This window comes from Saccoglossus kowalevskii, chromosome 14, assembly GCF_978046115.1.
Source record: "Saccoglossus kowalevskii chromosome 14, keSacKowa6.1, whole genome shotgun sequence".
Classification (NCBI taxonomy): Eukaryota; Metazoa; Hemichordata; class Enteropneusta; family Harrimaniidae; genus Saccoglossus; species Saccoglossus kowalevskii.
In genome coordinates, this window is record NC_140654.1 from 17,049,613 (window position 1) to 17,065,752 (window position 16,140).

At 34.5% G+C, this 16,140-nt stretch overlaps 1 protein-coding gene across 1 annotated transcript; it reads right to left on the reverse strand.

Annotated features, from left to right (window-relative positions):
- Positions 1-1,001: 1,001 nt before the first annotated feature.
- On the reverse strand, positions 1,002-15,732 carry LOC102805605 (androgen-induced gene 1 protein-like). The gene is made up of 6 exons (XM_085507674.1): positions 15,583-15,732; positions 9,662-9,799; positions 4,325-4,426; positions 3,323-3,438; positions 2,004-2,155; positions 1,002-1,198 (listed from the first exon to the last, which is right to left on the reverse strand). The coding sequence occupies exons 1-6, from the start codon at positions 15,727-15,729 to the stop codon at positions 1,149-1,151; spliced, it is 705 nt and encodes a 234-aa protein (XP_085363800.1). The 5' UTR covers positions 15,730-15,732; the 3' UTR covers positions 1,002-1,148.
- Between the last annotated feature and the right edge of the window lie 408 nt (positions 15,733-16,140).

A 16,140-nucleotide genomic window follows, 5' to 3' on the forward strand; every position in this document is an offset into this window, starting at 1 on the left:
ATCTAATGATAAAATCATAAATTTAAAACCCACTGAATATGCCTGAAATGCTAAATCAGTGAAATTTAAACCCAGTGAAAATTAGTCATTTTACAGTATACAACATATTTATTTAAAATATATTGTTTGTTTGAATGAGCACCGCACAACATAAACCACCCTTTAATCATAAAATTGGTTTTGTTAATCACACCAGTAGTCGTGGTGTTTAAGCGTAACATCCACACTCACAGTTAACATAATGTAAACGCTGAAGGCCAAGTGACATTTGCTGATCTCAAATGTAGCTGCAACACTGAACATAAACTGGCAAAGTCGGGACTTTTGTTTTACAAAAAGAAATAATTAATTGTTCTTTTAGTCCTTTCAGCGTGATCGCGAAAACTAACTGTGGTTTTCACTCCAACGCAGGGGTCACCTGCAGATGCGTCCAGTCAGGATTTTTTTTGCAGTCACACTAGTTTTCGCGATCACGTTAAAAAGGCAAAATTGACAATCAATCATACTTTTTTGTAAAATCAAAAAAGAAGTCCCGAATTTGCCAGACTACACTGAACACAACGAGCTGTGATTATGGACTTATACCATGACAACCCAATGAAAACACAACATAAATACACAAACTACCATTGATGTCAGAAGACTGGTATTCAATTGCATAAAAACAATAGGCTCTATTAAGTGCTTTGTCATACTTATCAGGTACCATGTGATCGCGAATGTATTTTTCAAACATTTTCATTTGCATAGCTATTCCAACCAAATCCAAATACCAAAGTCATGCTTGAAACGACTTGGCCAATATTTTTCGATACAGGAAGAATTCTCTATTCATGTCGAAAACTCCAAACCTTATCCCAGCACTATGTTCAGAAATGCCTGACACTAAAAAGTGTGCTAATAACTAATTTACATAAGTATGACCAAAACTGCGGTTGTTACTAATATGCATATTAAAAACAAAATGGTGATGAGGAGAGAGATTTGATGAACCTCTTTTTTTAAAATTGGAAAATTGTTTTAGAATAAATTTGTTATCCAAAAATACCATGAGTGAGACTTGGTGCTACCAAGATTTATAAGATTTATACTACAAGTTTAACTGTGACAATGCCAGCAGTACCACAATAAATAAATATAGTCATATTTTAATCCACTTTCTCCATTTCTTCTCCAATATTTATATAATTTCTTGAACCTGTGAAAAAGAAAAAAAATCAAACAGTCAAATCATAATCATAACACCACAGAAAAGGGTCAAATCATAATCATAACACCACAGAGAAGGGTCAAATCATAACACCACAGAGAAGGGTCAAATCATAATTATGACACCACAGAGAAGGGTCAAATCATAATCATGACACCACAGAGAAGGGTCAAATCATAATCATGACACCACAGAGAAGGGGTCAAATCATAATTCTAACACTACAGAGAAGGGTCAAATCATAATCCTAACACTACAGAGAAGGGTCAAATTATAATCATAACACCACAGAGAAGGGTCAAATCATAATCATGACACCACAGAGAAGAGTCAAATCATAATCATAACGCTACAGAGAAGGGTCAAAACATAATCATAACACCACAGAGAAGGGTCAAATCATAATCATGGCACCACAGATAAGGGTCAAATCATAATCATGACACCACAGAGAAGGGTCAAATCATAATCATAACACCACAGAGAAGGGGTCAAATCATAATTATAACACCACAAAGAAGGGTCAAATCATAATCATGGCACCACCGAGAAGGGTCATATCACAATCATGGCACCACAGAGAAGAGTCAAATCATAATCATAGCACCACAGAGAAGAGTCAAATCATAACCATGACACCACAGAGAAGGGTCAAATTATAATCATACCACAGAGAAGGGTCAAATTATAATCATATCAGAAACAAAATATCACATAGAAAAGACAATCATAATTATGAGATCAAGAAGAACTAGCATCAATCACAACATCACAGAATTACTATGTTACTCACCCCATAGGCCTTTGTTGAGTTTTTCTCCAATTATATATAAAGATAATAGAAAAACTGCACAGAAAGCAAAGAATAAAACAAAATATGCCCCTGATAAAACTTTAAGGAATCCATACACCCATATATCCAACACAAATCCCAGGTACAGCATCCTGAAATGAACACAGTGAAATTATGGTGAGCTTGCTATGAAAATAACATAGTGAAATTATGGTGAGCTTGCTATGAAAATAACATAGTGAAATTATGGTGAGCTTGCTATGAAAATAACATAGTGAAATTATGGTGAGCTTGCTATGAAGTGGACATAGTGAAAATATGGTGAGCTTGCTATGAAAATAACATAGTGAAATTATTGTGAGCTTGCTATGAAATGAACATAGTGAAAGTATGGTGAGCTTGCTATGAAATGAACATAGTGAAAGTATGGTGAGCTTGCTATGCAATACATGGTGAAATTATGGTGAGCTTGCTATGAAATGAACATAGTGAAGGTATGGTGAGCTTGCTATGAAATGAACATAGTGAAAGTATGGTGAGCTTGCTATGAAATGAACATAGTGAAGGTATGGTGAGCTTGCTATGAAATGAACATAGTGAAAGTATGGTGAGCTTGCTATAAAATGAACATAGTGAAAGTATGGTGAGCTTGCTATAAAATGAACATAGTGAAATTATGGTGAGCTTGCTATAAAATGAACATAGTGAAAGTATGGTGAGCTTGCCATAAAATGAATGTAATGAAATTATGGTGAGCTTGCCATGAAATGTCAGAATGTTTAAGATTTGTTTTTAAAAAATGTGGGTAATTACTCTTCCATAATGCACTGCATGTGTGCAGTAACATATGCTCAGTGGGTTAACATTTCAATTTGGCTCACACTGCCTTAAATAAACATCTCTACAGATTACTCTACAGGTGACATACCAATATATGTAGGTACAAATCACAAAGGATTGTGGGTAATTGCAGGCATTGTGTCGTAACATCTCTACAGGTTACTCTATATGTGACATACCAATATATGTAGGTACAAATCACAAAGGATTGTGGGTAATTGCAGGCATTGTGTGGTAAAGTGAGATATTGAATTTGTGCTGCATTTCCTGCCTGATACCGTAAAACTATTTATTTTCAGTGATATTTTGAGCGATTTCATCAAGTTCTATTGTTATTCTACTGGATTTTTTTTAGCAGATTTTACTTATAGGCGAAAATAGTTGAATTATAAACCAGTGAATATTTGACGCATTTACAGTAACGCTTTAATAATAACTGATTCAGCACTTATCACATAACTGCTGGTTATGCTACTTACCACGCTAAATACGTAAGTCCTACAACAAATGTACCAAAGATGCCAGATTTTCTTGATGGATAATTATGCTGTACTAAATACATATCGACAAATAAAAATGGAATTACTGTTGTATGCTGAAAAAAAATAACACAACAAATATTAATAGAAGTCACATTCTTCTGAAGCTGAACTACATGGCATTTGATTGATTTACTTAAAATATTATATTTTGGTCAAAATGTCTGAAATATTCTGATTACAATTATGCCCTGTTTGCTTCACTAGAAGCAACTTTATAATTAGACAAATAAACCCAAAGTCTGACTTATTTTCACCATGGACATAATTCTGTCATATATTTAAACATATGCACTACTAATAGAGCAAATAGGTTACTGTACGCTGGAATTAATTTTCGCTGAAAACACTTTTTTGGTGTTTTGTATGGAATTTATTTTCACTGATTTTTAACGAGTTGAATGTAAAGTATAAAAAAAAAGGTATATTCACTGGATTTTATTTTCACTGAATCATTCCTTCAGCAAAAATAAATTCCAAGTAAAAATAAAGTATTCTACAGTATTACATCCGTTTCATTCAAAAATAACAAATGAGAGAAAGTGAGAAAATAAAAACTGTGGTATCAATTATTTTCGGGATAAAATTAATTACCACCTTAACATTATTATATCAAAATATTGAAACAATTTAATCAAAATCTAAAGTACTATCGACACAACAAATCCATTTCTTTCATTTTTGAAGTTTTATAAGTTTCAGAATTCAAACTAAAACAAACTGTTTCATTAACCATTGGAATAAAATTGGAATGTTTTCGAAATAGATTTCTTTAATTAACCAGCCAGTAATGAGCATTATTTATTTATCTTTAATACAATTAATTTGAAGTTTATATTGTTTGATTTTTAAATCCTAAGTGACATTATACACCATACATTGTACAACGACGACATTTCAAAACAGAAATGCATTTTTTTCTTTATTATAAATATTACTTACCATAACATGATTTAACCATGAAGGAAATATTTTATCCAACCATTCTGGAAAAACAAGTTCTCTGTCAACTGCATATATCAACCAGAACATGAGAACTACGAGCTGAAAATATGAAATAACAATGAAAAGATCAATTAAAGGGTGGTAGTTGTCGCACCACGCATGTGCGAGATATATGGGTCTCATATAAATAATCAAAGAAAGCTTAGAAAGAACTCCCATGTGCTGAGAGTATTGGAGACACATTAAATATAATTCGAAATTACTTAGCTGAAAACTAATTATGCAAATCAGAAAATTAATATGACCAGATTTGAGTGTAAAACTAATGAGGTCTGCGCAATGTAACAGAAAATCTATGTCTCCAAGTTTAATTGAAATGTGATTAGAACCAAAAAATTATGAATTATTATGCTTATTAGGGAATTAATATGAACAGATTTTTACCCCAAACTAATTAGGTTTGTACATTGTCCTAGAGCATCTTTGTACTAAGTTTCATTGAAATGGAATAATTAGTACCGTGAAAACTCCAAAATTTCGACCCCTCTAAAAATTTGACCGCCTATTTATTTGCCGGGTTTCGGTGTTTTATTGACCTCCAAATTTTCGACTCCACTAAAAATTGCCGACTCATTCTTATTCGAAAATTGCGACCAGTTTTAGTTTTCCCCCAAACGAAAAAAAAAACCGATGTGAGCGTTCAAACGGGACCTTCCTCGAAGGCATGAATCCGGGTTTCTGATTGACTGAGAGATTTTTATTTTATTGGTAACGAAAATATATTCTAAATAAACGAAGTTTCAAATAAAAACGAACACAAAAATCTCGGCATGCTGCGTTTCTGAATTGTTGATTATTACTGTACTCAGTAGTGATTACAGTAAAACCTGTCAAAACCGACCATGACTGGGACTGGGATCTATGGTCGGTTTTCAGAGGGAGTCGGTTTATTCAGGGTGGGCGTGACTTCGATTGAAACAACAATTACATGTGCTGTAAACATGGAACAAATGAAAGACACCGGAGTTTGCCTCCGGTGATTATACATGTATTTACATTTATTGTATTGTTTCAATAAAATAAATTACCAAACAAGACAAGAATATTATGGTATGTACATGAAACCAATAAACATTAAAATAACTGTTGGAACAGACCGGGTAAGTATTGCGTATCGTAACTGAAGGCGTCTATTTTGAATGACATCACAACGTAAGTTCACGAGAGCTACAAGTAATTATCATAATTTATGCAGACAGTCGATTTTGCTGTTAAGTCAATGAATCAAATTACGATGTAAAAAATCATCAAGTTTTGACTGCTTTAAAGAACATCTTTTTTCAACAATTTTGTTTTCCGTTTGAATTATGAAATTTTGGATATCTGTCAAGTAATTGAAGTTTTGTAATCTCGTCAACATGTCTAGCACATCGCCACGCGTCAAGTCACTGCTGTTGTGGGGGTTGATAATTTGACTGTTGTTGCAATTTATGTCATCGTTGTCTGTAGATTCATAGTTTTCTTTGTCTGCAATAAAATTCTTAACAATCTGTTGCTCTCACTCGCCGTCATACATTGCTTCAGTCGGTATACGTTCATCAAAGTGGAGGTATTTTACAACGCTACACTGTGTTTGCTGGTCTGCAACTTGCTAAATAAGGTTTCCGAATTCTTTGTTGTCTGCTTCTTCGTCATCATAAATTTCAATCTTGAAGCCCCCTTTACGGAAACATTCGAAAGCACAAAACTCAATGTCTTGATCGTTGAAGAAGTGATAATGCAGTGTGCTTCACCGCAATTGAAGTTGACGACCCCGATCATTTGTTTATATCCGAGGTCATTATACTGTCCAGACACCACGCGATGCGTGGGCGTGTGGTGTGAAAAACTTAATCTGTTGCTATTGTTTTACACGGGACGTTACGTGTAGTGTGAGATTTGATATTGTTTCTGTGACGTTCACGGTAAATTCAACACAATGCACACTTTTTAGGTCGAGCAGACCGGATTACTAGATAGCGGATGTGGTGCAACTGGTCGGATGGTCGATGTATTCAGTGTGAATATTGGACTTGGGACCGATCAATGTGGTCGGTATTCGGAGTAGACAGTGGTCGGATTTCACAGGTTGTTTTAACATAGGCGTCTATGGAGAAATTTCGGGACTACATAAATCGGTCGGTTCTGACAGTAGGTCGGTTTATCCAGAGGTCGGTTTTGACAGGTTTTACTGTATAATAATGTACACAAAATAAATTTGTTGAATGGTTATGAAATACAAATAAAAGTCAACTAAGTTTCATCGTAAGCGAATGATTCCGGTCTCGTATAAACGTTTGATGCTGTAGGATATCCGCCATGTTCTCTTAGGTCAAATAGGTCAAATCGCTAATTAACCAATCAAAAAGCTGGATGATGCCAACGTGTTCAAATTACCATAGCTTATTTAAATATGTTAATGTTATTGAACGCAGTGCGAAGAGATTGATGTTGTAGTACGATATTTTGGCTTGGATTTTGATGCGAAAACGGCATGATTTTTTTTTAAATAAAAAAATTAGTTGTTTTTAAAAAATAAACTGGTCATCTGAAGAATAATTTAACATTGTTCACAGTGATAACAGCTCATTCTCGAAAGGAAGCTTACCCGCTCACGCTAGTCACGATAAAAATCATACACGTGTACTCTTGAATAGACAGACGTCAATGACTACGGTAAAACTTAGACTCTATTTTAGCCGGCAGGATTGATTGAAATGTCCGAAAAATGACGCCAAAATACACCTTAAAAGTCCCATTTTATTTTCTTAAATCCCACTTTATTTTTTAATCCAAGGGCGAATTTACGGCAGAATTTGGTCCCTCAAATAAGGGACACGTGAGCTTTGATTCTAACCGGATACATTGCACTGGGTCGGGGAGATAGTTTGCTAAACTTCCATGTATCTTTTGTCCAATGGGTACCTGTACTTCGAACATTCGCAAGTTTTCCTAGGTAGTGCGAGACAGCTTTTTCTTTTGACCTATTAGTTTTGTGCTGACCTCTTCTGCGCGTCTTGATGTTTTGTTTTGCTTGTCATAATACTCACTGATTGATGACTTTGTTTAGATTTTGAGTTACAACTCGGCCACGACTCTAAAAACATGTCACATTTCTAACGCCAATTATTTAAAACCGGTCGAAATTTTGGAGTTTTTACGGTACTTTAGATATCAGTGTGAAAGCTTAAAATTGGTTAATTATGCAAATTAGGTAATTAATATGTACAGATTGTAACCCACAATTATTCAGGTCTGTCTATTGTCCTACAGCATCCATGTACATTCATTGATATGTGATGTATAGTACCTGAGATATCAGTGTGAAAGTTGGTTAATTATGCAAATTAGGTGATTAATATGCACAAATATTTACCGGAAACTAATTGGGTCTGCATAATTCTAGATTCATTGAAATGTAAATGATTAGTACTTTAGATATCAGTAGAAAAGCTGAAAATTAATTATGCAAATTAGGTAATTAATATGCACAATTATTTACCCTAAAACTAATCAGGTCTCTGCATAGTCCTAAAGGATCTATGTACCAAGTTTCATTGAAATGCGATGATTAGTACTTGAGATACCCATGGAAAAGCTGAAAATTAACTAATTATGCAAATTAGGTGATTAATATGCACAAATATTTATCGAAAACAATCAATCTCTGCATAGTCCTTGAGTATGTAAGTACCAAGTTTCATTGAAATGTAATGCTAACTACTTATATCAAATGCTGAAAATTAATTAATTATGCAAATTAGGTAATTAATATGTACTGATATTACCATAAAAACTATCAGGTCTGTGCAGTGTCGTATGACATCTATGTACCAAGTTTCATTTGAAATGTGATGATTAGTACTTGAGATATCAGTGGAAAAACCGAAAATTGACTAATCATTATGCAAATTAGGTAATTAGTATCCACGGATTATTACCAAAAACTAATCAAAACCTAGCATTAGTTCAGAGCATCTATGTACCAAGTTTCATCAAAATCCAATGAGTGGTTCTTTTGATATCAGTGGAACAGTCATAGAACAGCTAAAAATTAGCTAATTATCATGCAAATTAGGTAATTAACGAGCATGGATTTTTACCAAAACCTAATCAAATCTGCGCATTGGCCCAGAGCATCTATGCACCAAGTTTCATCAAAAACCGATGTATGGTTCTTGAGATAGCAGTGGAACAGTCGGACACACATACACACACATACACACATACACACATACACACATACAGACACACTAACTGCAAAGACTCCCATTTTGTGCTTCGCACATGGGAGTCAAAAATGGCAACTTTCACTTTTGTGCAGATGAACGAGTACAAACTGAGACATTACCAAGCTATAAAAAGGTTAACAAAATAAGTACTGTAAAATGAGTAATTTTCACTGGGTTTAAATTTCGCTGATTTACCTCTTCAGGCATATTCAGTGGGTTTTGAATTCACGGTTTTATCATTTAGATAATGTGTTCTATGCTAAATTTTACATATTCACTAGGTTTTAATTTATCGCATTTTCTAGTCGGTGAAATAAGCCAAAATAAAACCCAGTGAATAATTAACCCCTTTATGGTAAGTCAATTAACACCTCTTTCATATGCAAATCAGTCAGAACACTAAAAAATGTTCTGGGAAAATTCATATACCTCATATACCATACACCTCTGTAAAAACTATGTTCTTTTATTGTGTTCAGGGTTTCCTCTATAATTTTACTTATCGGTACTCTTTTTTAGAACAAAAGCATTCTTTATCTTCATAAATATTCATAAATTTTAATATCAGTTGTATCAAACCAGCCAATTAACAAGCAAGGTGCAAATTAACATCATTTGAAAATGTTTCAATGTTATACAATCAGCCAATAAGAATCGCTCGTTTCAGTTCAAATTGGGAATTTATGAATATTTATAAAGATGAAATGCATGCTTTTGTTGCGCCTAAAGTACTGTAAAATACTTTATCTCGCTTGCAACTTATTTTCGCTGACGGAATGTGATTCAGTTGAAATAAAATCCACCAATGTACCTTTTTTCCTATATTTTATATTCAATCAGTGAAAATAAAATCTATAAAAAAAATTTCCAGCTAAAATAAAGTATTTTACAGTACTACATTTTAGCTTGCCACCTGTGTGACTACCTTTATAGAAAGATCACCATCTGTCTAGAGTGACAATTAAGAGTAATTGACAAAACACAAAGAAGTCAGTATAGTACAAAGATTGAAGTTTGAATCACTGTTTTTAGATGAAAAATATATTTAAAATGGTCGCCTCACCATTCCAATTGGGAATGCAATTGCTGCCAAAAACCAATCCCGAAATCTGCAAAGTCTTCTTCCAAATTTACTTCGTTTGTTACATGACAAAACCAAATCAGTTAAAATGCACAGCCCAAAATAGAATGTCTGGAAATTCTGAAATAGAAAAGACAAGACATGAATGTCACAGTCCTTGTTATTTAATTATAAAATACTCATGTTAAAATAATACATGGAACATCTGCAAAAAGGTGAATTAATATGTACTCTATGTGGGTACAACTCATCATAAAGTAATTTCCCTTAATCTAGTATTGTAGGTACTAATAACTGAAAACTTCCATTGATACAAGTGCATCCAAACAGTCTCATACATGCTCAAGAAACTGCATTCATAAATATGAGTAAACATTTATGTATTTTTAATAACTTGACTTCTTTGTTAATTCAGGTCTTTGTATATTACCAGGACCTGTTATTTTTCAGTATTACCACTATAATTCCCATCCCAATGTAGCCCTGACACCCCTTTACCGTTTCCACTGAGATTTGTAATGGTATAACACATTTATCCAGTAGCCATGACAACTGAAGCCATATTTAGACCACATGTGTCATTGTGCCTGGCCAAAATTCATAAATATAACTGCAAAGTGTTTTCACTGATCTTCAACTTTGAGATCTGGTATTTCTGTGATGGCTCTTAATAATGGATGCTATTTTTACAGTTTAAAGATAAAATATACAACAACATTTCCGACCATTTTTTACAAGATTTTGTTTTCATGTAAAACCAAACAAAAATCAAAGAAAGCTTAGAAAGAACTCCCATGTGCTGAGAGTATTGGAGACACATTAAATATAATTCGAAATTACTTAGCTGAAAACTAATTATGCAAATCAGAAAATTAATATGACCAGATTTGAGTGTAAAACTAATGAGGTCTGCGCAATGTAACAGAACCAAAAAATTATGAATTATTATGCTTATTAGGGAATTAATATGAACAGATTTTTACCCCAAACTAATTAGGTTTGTACATTGTCCTAGAGCATCTTTGTACTAAGTTTCATTGAAATGGAATAATTAACACCGCGAAAACTCCAAAATTTCGACCCCTCTAAAAATTTGACCGCCTATTTATTTGCCGGGTTTCGGTGTTTTATTTACCTCCAAATTTTCGACTCCACTAAAAATTGCCGACTCATTCTTATTCGAAAATTGCGACCAGTTTTAGTTTTCCCCCAAACGAAAAAAAAACCGATGTGAGCGTTCAAACGGGACCTTCCTCAAAGGCATGAATCCGGGTTTCTGATTGACTGAGAGATTTTTATTTTATTGGTAACGAAAATATATTCTAAATAAACGAAGTTTCAAATAAAAACGAACACAAAAATCTCGGCATGCTGCGTTTCTGAATTGTTGATTATTACTGTACTCAGTAGTGATTATAATAATGTACACAAAATAAATTTGTTGAATGGTTATGAAATACAAATAAAAGTCAACTTAGTTTCATCGTAAGCGAATGATTCCGGTCTCGTATAAACGTTTGATGCTGTAGGATATCCGCCATGTTCTCTTAGGTCAAATAGGTCAAATCGCTAATTAACCAATCAAAAAGCTGGATGATGCGAAAACGGCATGATTTTTTTTAAATAAAAAAATTAGTTGTTTTTAAAAAATAAACTGGTCATCTGAAGAATAATTTAACATTGTTCACAGTGATAACAGCTCATTCTCGAAAGGAAGCTTACCCGCTCACGCTAGTCACGATAAAAATCATACACGTGTACTCTTGAATAGACAGACGTCAATGACTACGGTAAAACTTAGACTCTATTTTAGCCGGCAGGATTGATTGAAATGTCCGAAAAATGACGCCAAAATACACCTTAAAAGTCCCATTTTATTTTCTTAAATCCCATTATATTTTTTAATCCAAGGGCGAATTTACGGCAGAATTTGGTCCCTCAAATCACCGGTACGGTGCTCAAATAAGGGACACGTGAGCTTTGATTCTAACCGGATACATTGCACTGGGTCGGGGAGATCGTTTGCTAAACTTCCATGTATCTTTTGTCCAATGGGTACCTGTACTTCGAACATTCACAAGTTTTCCTAGGTAGTGCGAGACAGCTTTGTCTTTTGACCTATTAGTTTTGTGCTGACCTCTTCTCCGCGTCTTGATGTTTTGTTTTGCTTGTCATAATACTCACTGATTGATGACTTTGTTTAGATTTTGAGTTACAACTCGGCCACGACCTTTGCTTTTACCGTGAAACATGAGGAAGTTTACGTCAATTGACGGACATTGCATTTTTTAAAAACTAATGAAGCACACTGTCTATCATCCCCATTTTTTTTTGCTGATTTCTATTCTGAAAAATTCGACCGTCCGAAAATGCACCTTAATTTTGACTCTAAAAACACGTCACATTTCTAACACAAATTATTTAAAACCAGTCGAAATTTTGGAGTTTTTACGGTACTTTAGATATCAGTGTGAAAGATTAAAATTGGTTAATTATGCAAATTAGGTAATTAATATGTACAGATTTTAACCCACAATTATTCAGGTCTGTCTATTGTCCTACAGCATCCATGTACATTCATTGATATGTGATGTATAGTACCTGAGATATCAGTGTGAAAGTTGGTTAATTATGCAAATTAGGTGATTAATATGCACAAATATTTACCGGAAACTAATTGGGTCTGCATAATTCTAGATTCATTGAAATATGATGATTAGTACTTTAGATATCAGTAGAAAAGCTGAAAATTAATTATGCAAATTAGGTAATTAATATGCACAATTATTTACCCTAAAACTAATCAGGTCTCTGCATAGTCCTAAAGGATCTATGTACCAAGTTTCATTGAAATGCGATGATTAGTACTTGAGATACCCGTGGAAAAGCTGAAAATTAACTAATTATGCAAATTAGGTGATTAATATGCACAAATATTTATCGAAAACAATCAATCTCTGCATAGTCCTTGAGTATGTAAGTACCAAGTTTCATTGAAATGTAATGCTAACTACTTATATCAAATGCTGAAAATTAATTAATTATGCAAATTAGGTAATTAATATGTACTGATATTACCATAAAAACTATCAGGTCTGTGCAGTGTCGTATGACATCTATGTACCAAGTTTCATTGAAATGTGATGATTAGTACTTGAGATATCAGTGGAAAAACCGAAAATTGACTAATCATTATGCAAATTAGGTAATTAGTATCCACGGATTATTACCAAAAACTAATCAAAACCTAGCATTAGTTCAGAGCATCTATGTACCAAGTTTCATCAAAATCCAATGAGTGGTTGTTTAGATATCAGTGGAACAGTCATGGAACCACTAAAAAATAGCTAATTATCATGCAAATTAGGTAATTAATATGCACGGATTTTTACCAAAAATTAATCAAATCTGCGCATATGTTCAGAGCATCTATGTACCAAGTTTCATCAAAATCCAATGAGTGGTTCTTTAGATATCAGTGGAACAGTCATAGAACAGCTACAAATTAGCTAATTATCATGCAAATTAGGTAATTAACGAGCATGGATTTTTACCAAAACCTAATCAAATCTGCGCATTGGCCCAGAGCATCTATGCACCAAGTTTCATCAAAAACCAATGTATGGTTCTTGAGATAGCAGTGGAACAGTCGGACACACATACACACATACACACATACACACATACACACATACAGACACACTAACTGCAAAGACTCCCATTTTGTGCTTCGCACATGGGAGTCAACCAGACTGTGTTCCATTTCTGTCACTGATGCAGATCAAGGTCATGACGTCACTGAAAACCCTAGCATTACAATCTCAACCAATTATTTATTCTGAGTTGTTCTCTTAGTGTTGTTGGGAGAGGTAATTTATGATGAAAATCGTTAAAAAGACACACTTATGATTTTCAGATCTGGAAAAAAAAATTATGTGCATATGTAACACAGACTTGTTCACAACCTGCTAAGTTTCATTGACATCTGCAGAGTCCCTGGGAAAATGTTATGCTGCGCCTGAAACGGGGACTAAAAAGAGCAAACACAGTAACTCAGAATGTGATGTGGGCAAATGAAATTGGTAAGCTAGCGGTGGTGGTGTGCCATCACAGAACGAGCCATCTCAGCTCTCAATTTCTCTAAAGTTTTATTTATCATTACTTAAAAAAGAAATAACTCAAACGATTTATTACATCCATAAAATATGTGTCGCAGACGAAACGTTCCATATTTTGAATAAGCTCTTGGCATTACTTGCATGATAGGTGTCAGTTTGGTGTAAAGCAAACTTCAGATAGTAGAAGGGAGAGATCTAATCATTGGTGGGCCTGATGCAAACATCAATTACTGTAAAATACTTTATTTTCACTTTTGGGTTATTTTTATTGAATATATTTTCACTGATTTTTGACGAGTTGAATGTAAAATTTGGAAAAAAGGTTTATTCACGGGATTTTATTTTCAATGAACCATCCCTTCAGCAAATATAAATTACAAGGGAAAATAAAGTATTTTCCAGTAACAGGAGAATATCTGAGGTGTGTTTTTTATGGCCGTGGCCAAACAAGAGTCAAACAAAAGCTAAAGTTAGGCCAGGTTCATTCATAGATGAGATTGAACAGATCCCTTCATCACTAACCTGTTTAGATGGTTGGGCTAAATCTTGGCTGAATCTGGGCTTACTACCAGTAGTCCTGTTTTTAGGGCCTGACACTGCTCAAGCCTAACGCATTACACTGACAATTGAGCAGCTTGGCTCCAATAAAATTGTGTTGAGTATTAAAATGAAGTAAATTTCATTTGAGATTATGATTATTACCAGGATCTTAGAATTTATGCAAATTATTTTATTTTGCATTTCATCAGATAGAAAAGGATATGTAAGAGATCACATATTTATATCAAGATTGGTAGAAATCGGTTGACGCATATTTCTGAGAAAATAATGCTGAACAAACACACGAATGGATCCAATCTGATTAAAATTTAGTCTAAATTCATGGCCGCTGGCGTACATGCACTCTAACTGTGCAACTACCTACAAATATGCAAATTTTGTACACTCAGCAATCAGTTAGAGCTTGTGTTGCAGGCCGCATTTTACAATGACATAACCTGTTTTCAGTAAGGTGTACACTGATTGGTTAACAAATCCTGTCAGAGGAAGGCTGGTGAATGCAATTTGCATAGACAGTTGGATAGATTTTATAAGTTTGAGGTGTTGTACTCCGACGATCATTGGGAATGATTCCAAACCATGACGCACAGTCCTGTGTACAGGGTAGAGTCATGGCATCAGGGGCTCCTCATTTGATACAGGAGGGAAGGTTGAAAGATTTTATGAAAAATGACAGTAGTATGATGACAGCATAATGCACAAGAATCGGGAAAATGCGAATAACAAAATTTACATCATGCATAAAGTATGTGAATATTTACACAGACACACAAATCCGGTTACCCCTCAAAAAAAATGGGGGAAGGAGCTAGAAAATCAAGCTGAAACCTTTTGTCAGACATCAAAATTTGCCCCCCCCCCCCAAAAAAAAAACCAACACACACAGAGGAGATAGCGTTTCAGAAAGTCTAGATTTCAACATGTTTAAGCATGACCCTGGACCCCCCTAGTGAGGTCGCGTTTTCCGCGCAAGGTTGGCGAGCAGATCTCGCCCCTCATGCAAAATTTAGTACCGCCGTCTCTGCACTGGGACGATAAACGAGAAACCACTGCGATGAAACTAAAACAACTTCCATCTTGGCCAGATAAAACCTATTTGTCCCACTATTGTCTCATTTGCATCAAAACAGTGTGACTCGAAGGGAAATCCGGAAGTTCAGGGTTAATGAACAATGTTCGCAGTGCAGTTTCGTTGATGTTTGTTGTACCGTAATTGTAACTTACCAGATTCCAGGTCGTCAAAAATTTAGCATTTCCAGCAAAAGTTTGAGGGAGATGGGGTCTGACAAAATTTGATTCGTAAATTTGAGCACATATATAGATAATAAAGAGTGCAATGTTTACGATCATTAGCAGAATGGATGGCGCCATTTTAAAAATCATTAGCATAATTTGAGCACTTCCGTTTCCGCTTCCGATGTTGTGTTGATATGGTTAATACGTTCAGACTCTGAGTTGGTTGCCCAACCAGTCAGCTGGCGTGTGTACGTATTAACGTCAACTCTCAGTGAAAAGGCCATTGTTTTAATATGGATGGACTTTGATTGATCATTAGAAACTGTCGGCATTTTTTTTGGAGGGGGAGGTGCATTCTCCTTCCCAGAGTTCCTTGCGGTTAGATCACCGAAAGTATCTCTGCCACCACACACCGCCATTTTGTGGTGAAACACCACAAGACTTTTACTACGCGTATTATTTGCGTATTTTTGTTATTAGAGGGATCTAGTGTTGATTTATTACTACTGGAAAACAAGTTTTAAAATAAATGCACTGTCAAGGGTG